We start from the raw sequence: 15,011 nt of genomic DNA, 5'->3' as shown, positions 1-15,011 counted from the left end.
TCCCAAGGTCATCTGTCAATGTCTGGGGACACTTTTGGTTGTCATACCTTGGGGGTGATGTGTGTGACTGGCGTCTGGTGGATGGAGACCAGGGATACAGCTCAACATCCTACAGTGCCTGGGACAGCCTCCCACAATCAAGAAGTGCCTGGTGCCACATGTCCATAGAGATAGAGAAATACAAGGGTAGGGGGAAAGTGCCTCAGCTGTCATTCAAAGACCTACATCAAGCACCTAGATTCTCAATGCCACATGCACCTTGTAGCACCTTAATAAATATTGTTGCCTTCTGGGCTCCCCACTCCAACACTTGTGTATATTCCCTATTTCTTACATTTCAGTAAGAGTCAATCTAATTAGCTTAATTTTTTTGGAAGGAAAATCTGAGAAGAAATGGAAGCAGAGAGGACTTTGCAAGAAGGGCTACTCAACTAATTCAAAGCGTGGAGTTGGGCATCTGGAATACGAGTTTTGCTTCTCCAGGAAAGGGTCAAATTTCTGAATTTGATGTAGGTAAGAGAGGCTGAGTAGCGTCTTTATGACCCTCCATAAAGACCATAAAGAGGTCTGGGTCCTGGCTTTGTCAGGGTTTCTGAATGATGAAATCTGTGGGCTCTCAGGATCACAGACCCTCTACACCAACATTCTACATGAGAAGGACTCCATTTTCAAAAATGCAAATTCAAGGGACAAGAGAATAAACCAGCTCTCTTCTTCTTTTCAACTTCCCTTGGTATGATGGAAAGTATTCAAGAGCATATTCGCTATGCCACCATGGCTAGGGGATAGAAAAAACCTCGGTTATTTTCCTACTCTGCTCTCATACAGTAACAAGAACACAGAATACTTCATCTCTGGTCACCAAAATATGTGTGGGCTCCTTTTCCACACTGACCACACAGTTCTTCAGTGGACCCCAGCTGGGTGTTCTATAATTCAATTATGACATTATCTGACATTATCTACCAAAGAGAGTGTCAGATCCCACCGGCTGCAAGCTTAGTCCCACAAAAGTGTTCTTCCCCTCAAATGCCAATCTCAAGTTCTAGGTTGTAACCTGTACGTCCAACTGACAGGCTATAAATTAGAGTCCCATGACCCCTTCTTGGGTTTGAGTAATTTGCTAGAGTGACTTGCTTAATTCAGGAAAGCACTTTACTTACATTTATCCATTTATTAAAAATATATTACAAATGGACTGGATGTGGTGGGTCACGCCACTTTGGGAGGCCGAAGCAAGTGGATCACCTGAGGTCAGGAGTTCAAGACCAGCCTGGCCAACATGGCAAAACCCCGTCTCTACCAAAACAAAACAAAACAAAACAAAAAAAACGAAAATTAGCTAGGCATAGTGGTGCACTTCTGTAATCCCAGCTCCCCAGGAGGCTGAGGCAGGAGAATCACTTGAAACCAGGAGGCGGAGGTTGCAATGAGCTGAGATCGCACCATTGCACTCAAGCCTGGGCAGCAGAGAGAAAGTCCATCTCAAAAAAAATATATATATATATATATATTTAAAATAAAAATATATATATATATTTAAAATATAAATATATATTTATATATATTATATGTGTGTGTGTGATACAGATGAACAGCCAGATGGAAGAGATGCACAGGGCAAAGTATGGGAGAAGAGGTGCAGAGCTTCCAAGCCCTCTTTAGAGGTGCCACCCCAGGGACCCACACATGTTCAGCTATCTAGAATCTCCTAGACAGCTGAACAAATCTTTTGGATTTGTATGGAGGCTTCATTAGTTAGGCACGATTGGGTACATCATTGGCCATTGATATCAACTCAACATTCAGCCCCCCTCCTCTTCCTGTATCTGGGATGGGGGTGAAACTGAAAGTTCCAACGCTTTAATCTCACCATTGGTTTCCTTGGCAACCACCCCCATCCTGAGGCTATCCAGGAGCTGGCTAAGAGTCACCACATTAGAATAAAAGATGTTTCTATAACCAAGAAAGTACAAAGGATTTCAGAGTTGAGTCACATGCTTCTGTCACTCAGGAAATTACAATGGTCTTAGGGGCTATATGTCAGCAACTTGAGTCCAAGACCAAATATCAGAACAAAAGATTTTCCTAGTGTTCCTGTTGTTTAGGAAACTCTAAGGGTTTTAGGAACTCTATGTCAGGAACTGTGGTTTCTTCCTGACCTTTGTATCTGTTAATCATTTCAAAGAACCAATTTTTGGCTTTGTTGATTATTTATATTATTACTCTATTTCCTTTTTCTTTGATTTTTTGTTATTTATTATTTCTTTCCTTTTACTTTCTTTGGGTGGAACTTGCTCTTCATTTTCTAAGTTGTTGACTTGGTAATTTAGATTACTAATTTTAAATCATTCTCCTTTCCCAATATATGCATTTAAAGCTTAAAACTTAGGTATAAATTAGAGCTCTATATTTCCCTCTAAGCACTGCTTTAGCTGCATCCTGCAAGTTTTCATATACTGGGCTTTCATTATCATTTAGATCAAAATATTAAAACATTTCCTATGTAATTTATCATTTAACTCATGGTTTATTTAGAAGTGTGTTGCTGAATTACCAAATATCTGTAGCTTTTTAAGGTTTCCTTGTGTTAATGGCCTCATTTAATTTATTGTGGGTTTTAATCAAGAAAGGATGTTGAACTTTGTCAAATGCTTTTTCCTACCTCAATTGAGATGATCATTTTATCATCAATTGAGATGGTTTTTATATTTCATTCTGTTAATGAGATGAACCCTATTGATTGATGTACATATGTTAAACCAGCTTACCAGGAAAAAATAGTTGTGATATATACTCTTTTTGATGAGTTGTCTGAGCACACATTATGTAGGATTTCAATCCTTTTGAATTCGTTGAGACTTGATTGATGGCCTATTTTGGCAAATATTTCATGTGAACTTAGGGTCTGAATTAACATACCAAATCTGGTGGTATAACCATGGTAAACAGCAGCTTAACCATTATTTCTTGAATAGTTTGAGCATAAGTGAGTCAGGGCTGATGTAGCAGTACCGTGGCAGCTCTATGCTCTGCTGCCTTCATCATTCACCTTCACTTTGTGATATAAGAGAGTTGTTCTACTATCACACCCTTTTACCAGCCAATGAAAAGGGGAAAAGAGAAGTTGAAAGGATGCCTGTTTCCCTTGACGCATGCCATTCTGTTCTTTGATCCATTGGCCTGAAAATAGTTGCATGGCTCTGCCTAGCTGCAAGGGAAGCTGGAAAATGGCTTGTCTTCAGCTTAAATTTAGTAGTTCTAGATCCAAAGAAAGAATAGGTAAATGGTGATCACAGATAATAAGCAGTCTGCCATAGCCCCTAGGACAGCTTTCTCATTTGTTCAGAGACAAACTCTGTATACCCCAAAATGCTGAGGTTGACCTCACAAAATGATCAGCTCTTGTGTTTATAGGTTTATAGGATTCTTCTCAAATGCAGAAGTTCTGTTCCTAGTGACTACTTTTTTTTTTTTTTTTTGGAAAACATTTAAATGCTTAGCTACTCTTGCTTATAAAGATTGCATTCCCCCCTAACTAGGCACTCCAGTACCATTAAGTGTCCTGTGGAAACTGCTTAGCTTGCCTATCAGAGTACCAGTTCTGGGAAGCATGCCCTTCTCCTCTCTTCTCTTGGGTTGTGGCCAGTGTGTTGCTAAGGCCATTTTGGCCACTCCATTTCTACCAGCCAAAGATGGGAAGAAAGTGCCATGTGGCCAACCTTGCATAGGGGAGATGGAATCACCAGTAGGAGGTCTTCCAGAAAAGGGAGTTCTTCAGCAAATTATTTAGCCATGAGACTTGGGAACAGGACTGACTTTCTTAATGTTTTCAGTCTATGAAACCAAGAGGTGCAATGAGACAAGGGAGAACGCTTTTCTGGAAGCTGGAAATAACACCATGGATATCAACTGTGCTGATGCTTTAAAAGGAACCCTGAGAGGTACTGTATCTCTGATGAATTATCTTGACTCCAAATTCTACACGATTGTTTTATTTCTAGGTGATTAAACCCTGGGGTGAGAATTCACAAAGCTTTTAAGGTAGGGAGATTCTACATGGTGGAATAAAAAGATCTTCCTTGACCACTAACTAGGCATTTTGCAAAGAGAAGTCGGGCTGTCATATGGGGTGTGTACTTTGTGACATACACAAAGGTTTGCATAAGGATTCCTTGAAATGCCTCCTTAAAAGGGACTGGCTGGGCCGGGCACAGTGGCTCACACCTGTAATCCCAGCACTTTGGGAGGGTGAGGCAGGTGGATCACAAGGTCAGGAGTTTGAGACCAGCCTGGCCAACATGGAGAAACCCCGTCTCTGCTAAAAACACAAAAATTAGCCAGGCATGGTGGTGCATGACTGTAATCCCACCTACTCGGGAGGATGAAGCAGAATTGCTTGAACCCAGAAGGTGGAGGTTGCAATGAGCTGAGATCGTGCCATTGCACTCCAGCTTGGGTGACAGAGTGAGATTCTGTCTCAAAAAAAAAAAGGGGGGGGGGACTGGCTGATGCATGCTCTGTTTCCATGTGATGGTCTGAAAAGGTAACACTCAATGGCATCAGATTGCCTTGAACACTTCCTTGAGAAGCATTTATGAACACCCTTTTTAAAAGAGCCACCCAGTCTTGTTCTTTACCACAGATTGGAAAACAAATGTTCTCTACAAGGTCCAGAGAGTAAATACGTTAGGCTTTTTGTTCCAGATGACCTTTGTCATAACTACTCAACTCTGCCATCAGAGTGTGAAAGCAGCCATTGATGATGTGTCAGTGAAGGAGTGTGGCTGTGTGTCAATAAAACTTTATTTACAAAAGCAGGTGGCAGGCTGGGTTTTACCTTCATGGCATAGTGTTTCACCCACGCTTTATCTCATCACCTGAAGTCTCTGCAAAGCTCCTGCACTATGTATTTTTTCTTTTATTTATTTGTTGGTGGCTGATCACTCTCACTATGACATCAGCTCTCTGATGACAGGGGTTTTGTCTGTTTTGTTCACTGCTGTATAATAATTCCTAGAATGTCTGGCACACAGTAGAGGATAAATAAATATTTCCATGAAACATAAATGAATGAATGCATATGAACTATTTCAAAGAGAAAAACCTGGTTACCTTAAAAATGAAATATCTGCTGCATTTCCTCCAAAAAATTCCTGGTTATTCATTAATCTTCACTCCTTACCGGGAGCTGTAGAGTAGGGAAAGGGAGGGAAGGGATCTAAAAATGAGTTGATTTTTGTTGTTGTTGTTGAGATGACTCTCACTCTGTCGCCCAGGCTGGAGTGTAGTGGCACAATCTCGGCTCACTGCAGCCTCTGCCTCCCGAGTTCAAGCAATTCTCCTGCCTCAGCCTCCCAAGTAGCTGGGATTATAAGCACATGCCACCACACCCGGCTAATTTTTGTATTTATAGTTGAGACGGGGTTTCACTGTGTTGGCCAAAGTGGTCTCGAACTCCTGACCTCAGATGATCTGCCTGCGTCGGCCTCCCAAAGTGCTGGGATTACAGGTGTGAGCCACCATGCCCGACCGAGTTAGATTTTTTAAACGGAGCAAATAGAAATACAGATGATAAACAGCTTTGGTCAAAAATGGGATGGTAGCACGTGGATAACTGCAATTTGGGGAACACCCACATCATACGGGCATCCTGTGTGCACCGAACCTCCATGATTTTTTTTTTTTTTGGAGTCGGATTCTCACTCTGTCACCCAGGCTGGAGTGCAGTAGCACCATCTCAGCTCACTGCAACCTTCCCCTCCTGCGTTCCAGCAATTCTCCTGCCTCAGCCTCCCGAGTAACTGGGATTACAGGCGCCCACCACCACACCTGGCTAATTTTTGTATTTTTAGTAGAGATGGGATTTTGCCACGTTGGGCAGGCTGGTCTCAAAATCCTGACCTCAGATTCCCTGCCTCAGCCTCCCAAAGTACTGGGATTATAGGTGTGAGCCACCATGCCCGGCCTGAACCTCTATACATTAAACTGTGGCTTCATGAAAAGGGGAGGAGGAAAAGGAAGACAGGGAGAGGAAGGGTGATAAGATGAGAGAGAGAGAAAAGGAGTGAATTAATTAAATACAGCGTGTCATTCTGCATACCTTTCCACTAAATTAGGTACCCCAGACTGAGCTTGAGGTGAAGGCTGAGAGAGTGTGGTTTTCTTAGCCTGCCTGAGTTCCATGTGCCCTTCTGAGGACAAGCATCTTGCCTCACAACTCTGGTTGTAATGCTCAAGGGCTCGTATATATTTTTAGGACTCTGAAGAGCATAGTTTGCACATATATTGCTTATAATGTGTGGGGCATTATAATACATATTATATAGACAAAAATGCTGCACCCCAAGCGACACAGTGTATTGAACGGCATTTAACGGATTTCCAAGGGCAGTTTTAGCCATTCGTTGCCTGCCCTATGACCCTCACATTAGACAGTACTGTACTTTCCCTCCAAACTATGGATGGCCACTAACGGTATTTCTTTTCCATTTTTTTCTCAGAGAGCACTGCAGTTGCCCTTATCACGTATCAATCTCTTGGGGGTATTCTGAATGCATCCTTTTTTAGTAAAAGAAAAGGGATGCAGGAAGTGAAACTGAACTCTCATGTTGTGAGTGGCACCATCGGTTTGAAGGAAAAAATTTCCCTGTCTGAACCTGTGTTCCTGACTTTTCACCATAATCAGGTGAGAAACACCCAGGACTTGGTCTCCATGCAGTACCTTAAAGGGTGAGCAGGTGCGGTCAGCTTCCCAAGTAGGAAATGGAATTCAGAAGTGAGAGAACACACGAGACATGCTGAGGCATCTTCAGTGAGATTTGGCTTCACCACGGTGAGGATGGCTATTACCAAAAACTTAAAATATCAGTATGTGGCAAAAAAAAAAAAAAAAGGGGGGGAACGCTTGTAGATCTGCTGATGAAAATGTAATTTGGTACAGCCATTATGGAAAACAGTACAGAGGCTTCTCAAAAAGTTATAAACAGAATTATCGTCTGTTCCAGCGATTCTACTTCTGGGTATGTGGCCAAAAGAATTAAAACAGGATCTCAAAGAGATAACTGCACTCCCATGTTTATTGCAGTATTATTCACACTGGCCGAGATGCGGAAACAGCCTAAGTATCTGTCAACAGATGAAGATTTTTTTTTTTTTTTTTTTTTGAGACAGAGTCTCGCTCTGTTGGCCAGGCTGGAGTGCAGTGGTGCCATCTTGGCTCATTGCAACCTCTGTCTCCCCAGCTGAAGCAATTCTCCTGCCTCAACCTCCCGAGTAGCTGGGATTACAGGAGTGTGCCACTACGCCCAGCTAATTTTTGTATTTTTAGTGGAGAGGGGTTTCACCATGTTGGCCAAGCTGGTCATGAACTCCTGACCTCAGGTAATCTGTCTGCCTCGGCCTCCCAAAGTGCTGGGATTACAGGTGTGAGACACCGTGCCTGGCCAATAGTTTTTTCTTTTTTTTTTTTTTTTAAGAGACAGAGTCTTGCTCTGTCGCCCAGGCTGAAATGCAATGGCGCGATCTCGGCTCACTGCAACCGCTGCCTCCTGAGTTCAAATGATTCTCCCGCCTCAGGCTCCCAAGTAGCTGGGATTATAGACACCTGCCATCATGCCTGGCTAATTTTTGTATTTTTAGTAGAGACCAAGTTTCACCATGTTGGCCAGACTAGTCTCAAATTCCTGACCTCAGGCGATCTGCGCGCCTCAGCCTCCCAAAGTGTTGGGATTACAGGCGTGAGCCACCGCGCCCAGCCTGATGTACAACACTCAATGTAACTACACTTAATAATGTATTGTACACTTCAGATCTGCTGAGAGAGTGCATCGCAAGTGTATTCACCACACACACACACACACACAAATACGTGAAGTGTTGGATGTGTTAGCTTCATTGTGGTAATCATTTAAAAATGTATACATCTATCAAAACGTATAAATTTTTCTTTGTCAATCACACTTCAATAAAGCTTGGGAAGAAATGAAGTGTTGAGGCATCCAGAGCTTGCCACAGTGAGGTGCCATTCTCACGTTGAAGCCAAAAGGCAATGGAGGAGAAGCTTTCTTGAGCTCAATGGAAGCTGGAGGCAGGAATGAGGGATCGCTCTGCAGAAAATGGATATGGCTTAAAGCAGAAAGTGCACAGGGAAGAAATACTTTATTTCTCTCTCTTCTCTCACCCAGTGAGTCTCACCAATGCCTCTCTTTGGTTCTATAAATAGCAAGGAAGCTGGCGAAGCCATTCAGAGGGTCAACCCCAGGGTGCTGAGCTGACCAGAGAAGGGCAGAATAGATGGAGAATAACCCACCACAGGCGTGGTGATGTGAAACTCCTCCCCTATAAGCGTATTTCCGATCCAGTTTCCAATACTGTGCATTGTGATTAACCTGTAAAGTTGAAATAATAGGCTGGGCACGTTGGCTCATGCCTGTAATCCCAGCATTTTGGGAGGCCGAGGCAGGCGGGTCACTTGAGGCCAGGAGTTCAAGACCAGCCTGGCCAACATGGCAAAACACCACCTCTACTAAAAATACAAAAATTAGCCAGGCATGGTAGTGTGCACCTGTAGTCCCAGCTACTTCGGAGGCTGAGGCAGGAGAATTGCTTGAACTCGGGAGGCAGAGGTTGCAGTGAGCTGAGATTGCACCACTGCACTCCAGCCTGGGCGACAGAGCAAGACTCCGTCCCAAAATAAAATAAAATAAAAATAAAACCAGGAAGAGACCCACTTTCATACTATTCTCTTTCCAGCCTGGTGACAAGAGAACAAAACACATCTGTGTCTACTGGGAGGGACTGGAGGGAGGCAGCTGGTCCACGGAGGGCTGCTCTCATGTGTACAGCAATGGTTCTTATACCAAATGCAAGTGCTTCCATCTGTCCAGCTTTGCCGTCCTCGTGGCTCTTGCCCCCAAGGTACCAAGATTAATTCCTGTGAACCTGTGTATGTCCCAGAAGCTGTGAGTCATCCTCTGCATTTCTTACAAAAAGATTCTAAAGGCCGGGCACAGTGTCTCATGCCTGTAATCTCAGCACTTTGAGGGGCTGAGTCAGGTGGATCATTTGAGGTCAGGAGTTTGAGACCAGCCTGGCTAACATGATGAAACCCCGTCTCTGCTAAAAATACAAAATTAGCCGGGCATGGTGGTGCACACCTGTAATCCCAGCTACTCAGGAGGCTGAGGGAGGAGAATTGGGTGAACCCAGGAAGCAGAAGTTGCAGTGAGTGGAGATTGTGCCACTGTACTCCAGCCTTGGTGACAGATGAAGACTCCATGTAAAAAAAAAAAAAAAAAAGAAAAGAAAAAAAGAAAAAATAACAAAAAGAAAAAAGATTCTAAGACAAGGAGCCAAATGGTAGTAGCTTACTTGAAAGGGGATTACAGGAAACACTAGTGGGGGACTGAGACAGTGAGATGGAAGTAAGACAGATGTTAGTGCAGACAGCATTATCAAGCCAGTTACCACCATAGGTAACTGGACTTTATTTCCTCTGGGGGACTCTGGGAGTCAGTGTAGAACTCACATCTCTGGGTCATTCTATCTGAGCAGCAAGGGAGCTGGGGTATTTATACACTAACTCCCATTAGTCATTTGTTAAGAGCTGTATCCAGCACTGGTCTAGTTGTTTCGGTTTTTAACATTCCTGCATGATGAGTGTTATTGAAGATGAGAACACTAAGTCTCAGAGAGGTAAAGTCAATTGTTTCAGGGACTGAACTAGGAAGCCCATCTGACACTACCTCAGGAACATAACAACACCATTGGACACTATAATGGATTTCCCCTTTGGTGTTTTGCAGGAGGACCCTGTGCTGACCGTGATCACCCAGGTGGGGCTGACCATCTCTCTGCTGTGCCTCTTCCTGGCCATCCTCACCTTCCTCCTGTGCCGGCCCATCCAGAACACCAGCACCTCCCTCCATCTACAGCTCTCCCTCTGCCTCTTCCTGGCCCACCTCCTGTTCCTGACGGGCATCAACAGAACTGAGCCTGAGGTAGGTAATTTACCCAAATTACCTCATTGTCATAATGAATCCAGCCATCTTGTCCCACAAGAAGATGGAGAGCAAGGCATTAGTCAGCAGTGATGGCGTAGAGAGGAAAAGTATGAGCTCCATTTCAGTTGTCCTCCTATATAAGTTGGAATAATGGCCTCTGAGGGGCCATTTAGCAAAGTGATGGAGTGTCAGGCTGATGGTATTAAATAGGGTAACATTAGCGGTTGTTAGGATCAACTCCAGAATGTCACAGGCTTGCCACAGTAGGAGTTATTTTTTCCTTATGTATCAGTAGAGGGTGAGCAAACAGGTCTGAAGAGTGTCTATCCTGCACCCTCAGGCTGAGGGAGGCTCTGTCATTTTCCATACACCGCTCCTAAGGTCATCCTGGTGTTCACATTTCAGCCGACCGGGAGGGGGAAAAGAACATGGCTGAGTCCCCCAGGGGGTGGTTAATATGTGCCACATCACGAAGTAGTGCATCACTTCCCCTCACATTCTATTGGCTAGGACTCAGTCACATGATCACATGATAACACATAACCGTAAGGGCAGTTGGGAAATGTGGTCTCTGTCTGGGAAGCCATTTCCTAGTGACAAACCTATACTCTGGATTTGAGGGTGAGGAAGAGGCTTACGTTTTTAGTGGGCAGTGGGTTTGCTGCACTGATCTGCACTTGAATCGCAGCTCTTCACCTTAGTTGCTGTAAGACCTGTTGAAGTGACTTCCCCTTTTAATTAATTTATTTAAATTTACTTTTTAAACTGAAAAATACAAATTATATGTATGATATATTTTTTTCTGTACAGCATGTTCTGAAATATGTATACGTTGTAGAATGGCTCAATTGATCTAATTAACATTTGCATTACCTCACATACTCAGCTTTACTGTGTGTGTGTGTGTGTGATAAGAACACTAACAACCTATTCTTTTAGCAGTTTTTAAGAATACATACATTGCTACCATGTAACTATGATCACCATGTTTTACAACAGATCTCTTGTGGCTTCCCCTTTTTAAACTTCCTCTGCGAAACAGGGGCCTAGTCATAGGATTTAGTAAGAACTTAGCAACATAAAACATAAAAGATTATGAATTAATCACTCAGAGAACAATGTTCACTTTTATCTTTATCATGATCCTGGCCATCATATTATCCAGGAAGATTTAAAGCTAGATGGTTCTCTAAGTCCCCTGTTAACCCTAAAACACTATGATCACACAGCTAGAAAGTTACAAAAGCACTCTGTTTATATTTAAATTTTTTTCCTGAGAAATAGTATACAGTTTTATGGTTAAGAGTAAGTACATTTTCTGGAAATAGTTTAGGTTCAAATCCAATTTTTTTACTAGCTGTGAGATTTGGGGGCCAGATTTTAACCTCTTGGTGTTTGATTTGAAAATAGGCAGAGGTTGGGAAGACACAGTCCTCAGGCCAAATCTGGCCTACCTTCTGTTCTTGTAAATAAAGTTTTGTTAAAACACAGCCTCATCTATTCATTTACATACTGTCTGTGGCTGCTTTTATGCTACAACGGCAGAATGGTGTAATTGCAATAGAGATTTGACTGTAAAGCTTAAAATTTGGCCCTTAAAATTTTTTTGTCTCAGGGTATTGAGACAATAATATGAGTTAATACTTACAAAGCAATTTGATCAGTGTTCACCCATAGTTAAGTGCTCAGAAGTTACTAATTACTTCTCTGATAAAATTTTCAAATAATGTTTTTAAAAACTGTAAAAATAATACTGTGGTTAAGATGGAGTTGACTTAGTCATCTTGAAAATATATGCTTTTATATAATGCTCTAAAATCCTACCTCTTATTTTATTTATTTATTTATTTATTTATTTATTTATTTATTTATTTTTTTTTTTGAGACAGAGTCTCGTTCTGTTGCCCAGGCTGGAGTGCAGTGGCGTGATCTCGGCTCACTGTAAGCTCCGCCTCCCGGGTTCATGCCATTCTCCTGCCTCAGCCTCCCGAGTAGCTGGGACTACAGGCGCCCGCCAACACGCCCGGCTAATTTTTTTTTTTTTGTATTTTTAGTAGAGACGGGGTTTCACTGTGTTAGCCAGGATGGTCTCGATCTCCTGACCTTGTGATCCACTCGCCTCGGCCTCCCAAAGTGCTGGGATTACAGGCTTGAGCCACCTATTTATTCATTTGATGGAGATTCTTAAAATACCTACTGTGTGTCAGGCATTGTGTTGCAAATACATTAATAATGAGGGGATTAGGGGAACTACCTCGGTTACTTTCCCCGTAGAGTTCACAGCTTAGAAACATGGGCTGAGGCCGGGTGCGGTGTCTCACGCCTAATCCAAGCACTATGGGAGGCCGAGGTGGGTGGATCACCTGAGGTCAGGAGTTTGAGACCAGCCTGGCTAACACGGTGAAACCCCACCTCTACTAAAAATACAAAAAATTAGCCAGACGTGGTGGTGGGCACCTGTAATCCCAGCTACTCAGGAGGCTGAGGCAGGAGAATCGCTTGAACCTGGGGAGGCGGAGCTTGCAGTGAGCCGAGGTTGTGCCACTGCACTCCAGCCTGGGCAACAGAGTGAGATTTTGTCTCAAAAGAAAAAAAAAAAAAGCAGCCACAGATAAAAGTAAATGAATGTGTGTGGCCATGTGCTAATAAAGCTTTATTTATAAAAACAGATACTGGGCCAGAACTGGCCCAAAGCCACTGATTTCCTAACCCTGCTCAAGGCAGCAGTGGAAAGGGCTTCAAGCTGGGAATGACAGAAAATACTTCTCAGGACAGCAAAAGTTGAAGGTAAAGATAACTGGAGTGAGATGAAGCTAGCAGCAGAAAGAATACCAATAGGGCTATGAATAGTCTAAGTGGGAGTTAATAAAAATATGGGCCGGGGAAGGTGGTTCACACCTGTAATCCCAGCACTTTGGGAGGCCGAGGTGGGTGAATCACTAGGTCAGGAGTTCAAGACCAGCCTGGCCAACATAGTGAAACCCCGTCTCTACTAAAAATACAAAAAATTAGCTGGGCGTGGTGGCGGGCACTTGTAATCCCAGCTACTTGGGAGGCTGAGGCAGGATAATTGCTTGAACCTGGGAGGTGAGGGTTGCAGTGAGCGGAGATCATGCCACTGCACTCCAGCCTGGGTGACAGAGGGAGACTCTATCTCCAAAAATAAAATAAAATAAATAAAAATATGAACCCGCTAGAGGAAGTGGGCCAGATTTTAGAAATGTTTGTAAGGGGAGTTGGTAGACTTGAGGCCCAAATAGATGTGGAAGTGATGCGTGTGTGAGAAAGCAGAAATAAGGATGAATTAGAGGTTTCCCATTTGGGAGGTTGGGTAGATGGATGGCGAGAAAGAGGAACAGACTTGGAGCAAGAAATAGAATGAATTCGGGTTTAAATCTGTTAGTTAGAGGTGCCGGTCAGACACTGGAATTGAGACATACAATAGAAAATTGGCAATAGGAATTTTGAGCCCAGGAGAGATTGAAGCAGGAGAAAGGGATATTGGAGTTTTCTACACGAAGGAGACACTTCAAGCTACAGAAATAATGATCAGTGATATGTAAAATGTATTAAGAATAAAGCTCTATGGAGGAGGAAGCAGGGGGCAGAGGGAGGAGGAGGAGGAAGAGAAAGAGGGGGCGCTGGGACAGGAGGAGGAGAGCTCCGCACATGGTCTGTCCATAATTCTCTCCAGAGTCCTTGAAGCCACGCTCTCAGAATGGAGGCCACTCGGTAAGGAGGGTCTTCACAGGTGCCAGGACCTCTGCAAACATCTATGAGGTAGGGACGGCCAGGAGGTAGGAGCCACAGTTTCCACATTCCGGATGGGGACACAGAGGCTTAGAACCTGGGAGGCGGAGCTTGCAGTGAGCCGAGATTGCGCCACTGCACTCCAGCCTGGGCGACAGAGCGAGACTCCGTCTCAAAAAAAAAAAAAAAAAAAGTCACACCAGCCTAGTCCACCTTTTAATTGCCAATTATACTTCAAACCAGTCCTTCTTTAAGCCTGAATTCTATTTTCTCTTGAAAATCCTAGAGCAATGGTTCTCAGCATCTCTGAGATTGGATCCCTCTGAGAATTTTGTTGAAAGCTAAAGCCCTTTTTCCCAGACAAATGTACATATACACAAACATTTGAATAAAACTTCAGTTAATTCAGGGACAGGAAAAGCAAATTCAGGCCAGGCATGGTGGCTCACGCCTGTAATCTAAAGATTGGGAGGAGGATGATACACAAGATATACGAGAAGACTCAAAGATAAGCAGGTGAGAATTCCTGGATAGATGAGTGTCCAGGACATTGAATGACAGGAAGTGCCAACTAGGTTGATCAGCTTCTGCTGAAAGGCCAAGTAGATGGATGGGCGCGGTGGCTCACGCCTGTAATCCCAGCACTTTGAGAGGCCAAGGCAGGTGATCACGATGTCAGGAGTTCCAGACCAGCCTGGCCAACATGGTGAAACTCTGTCTCTACTAAAAATACAAAAATTAGCCGGACGTGGTGGCGCATGCCTGTAGTCCCAGCTACTCGGGAGACTGAGGCAGGAGAATCGCTTGAACCTGGGAGGTGGAGGTTCCAGTGAGCCGAGATCATGCCACTACACTCTAGCCTGGGCAACAGAGCAAGACTCTGTCTCAAAAAAAAAAAAAAAAAAAAAACCAAAACAAACAAACAAAAACAAACAGAAATGCCAAGTAGAGAGACTGCTGGATTTGGTAGTTAAGAGGTTGTGTTAGTCAAGGTTTCTGGAGAGACAAAAATAGTAGGATGTGTGTATATTACCTGATTGGATTTACCTGCTTTGTTGCATGCCTGCTATTTTTTGTTTGAATGCCATTCTTGGTGAATTTTAAATTATTAGTGCTGTATCTTTTCAAAAAAATTCTTTAAACAGTTTTAGGCGTTTGAGGGGACATAATTAAATGACTCGGAAACAGTTTGATACATTCAAGTCTTGATTCTAAGACTGGATAGAGTGGTCATGGAATTCTGTTTCGTCTAGGGCT

At 43.4% G+C, this 15,011-nt stretch overlaps 1 protein-coding gene across 1 annotated transcript in view; it reads left to right on the top strand.

Moving 5' to 3' along the window:
* Positions 1-15,011, top strand: part of LOC129461240 (putative adhesion G protein-coupled receptor E4P) — a 47,933-nt gene that overhangs the window by 17,202 nt on the left and 15,720 nt on the right. The window contains exons 7-11 of the mRNA XM_063615825.1: positions 378-513; positions 3,837-3,944; positions 6,504-6,688; positions 8,755-8,919; positions 9,807-10,001. Coding sequence (XP_063471895.1) covers positions 378-513; positions 3,837-3,944; positions 6,504-6,688; positions 8,755-8,919; positions 9,807-10,001 — 789 coding nt within the window. The remainder of the gene's footprint in view (positions 1-377; positions 514-3,836; positions 3,945-6,503; positions 6,689-8,754; positions 8,920-9,806; positions 10,002-15,011) is intronic.

The sequence above is a fragment of the Symphalangus syndactylus genome, chromosome 13 (assembly GCF_028878055.3).
Source record: "Symphalangus syndactylus isolate Jambi chromosome 13, NHGRI_mSymSyn1-v2.1_pri, whole genome shotgun sequence".
NCBI lineage: Eukaryota > Metazoa > Chordata > Mammalia > Primates > Hylobatidae > Symphalangus > Symphalangus syndactylus.
This window is presented reverse-complemented; position numbering and strand designations above follow the sequence as displayed.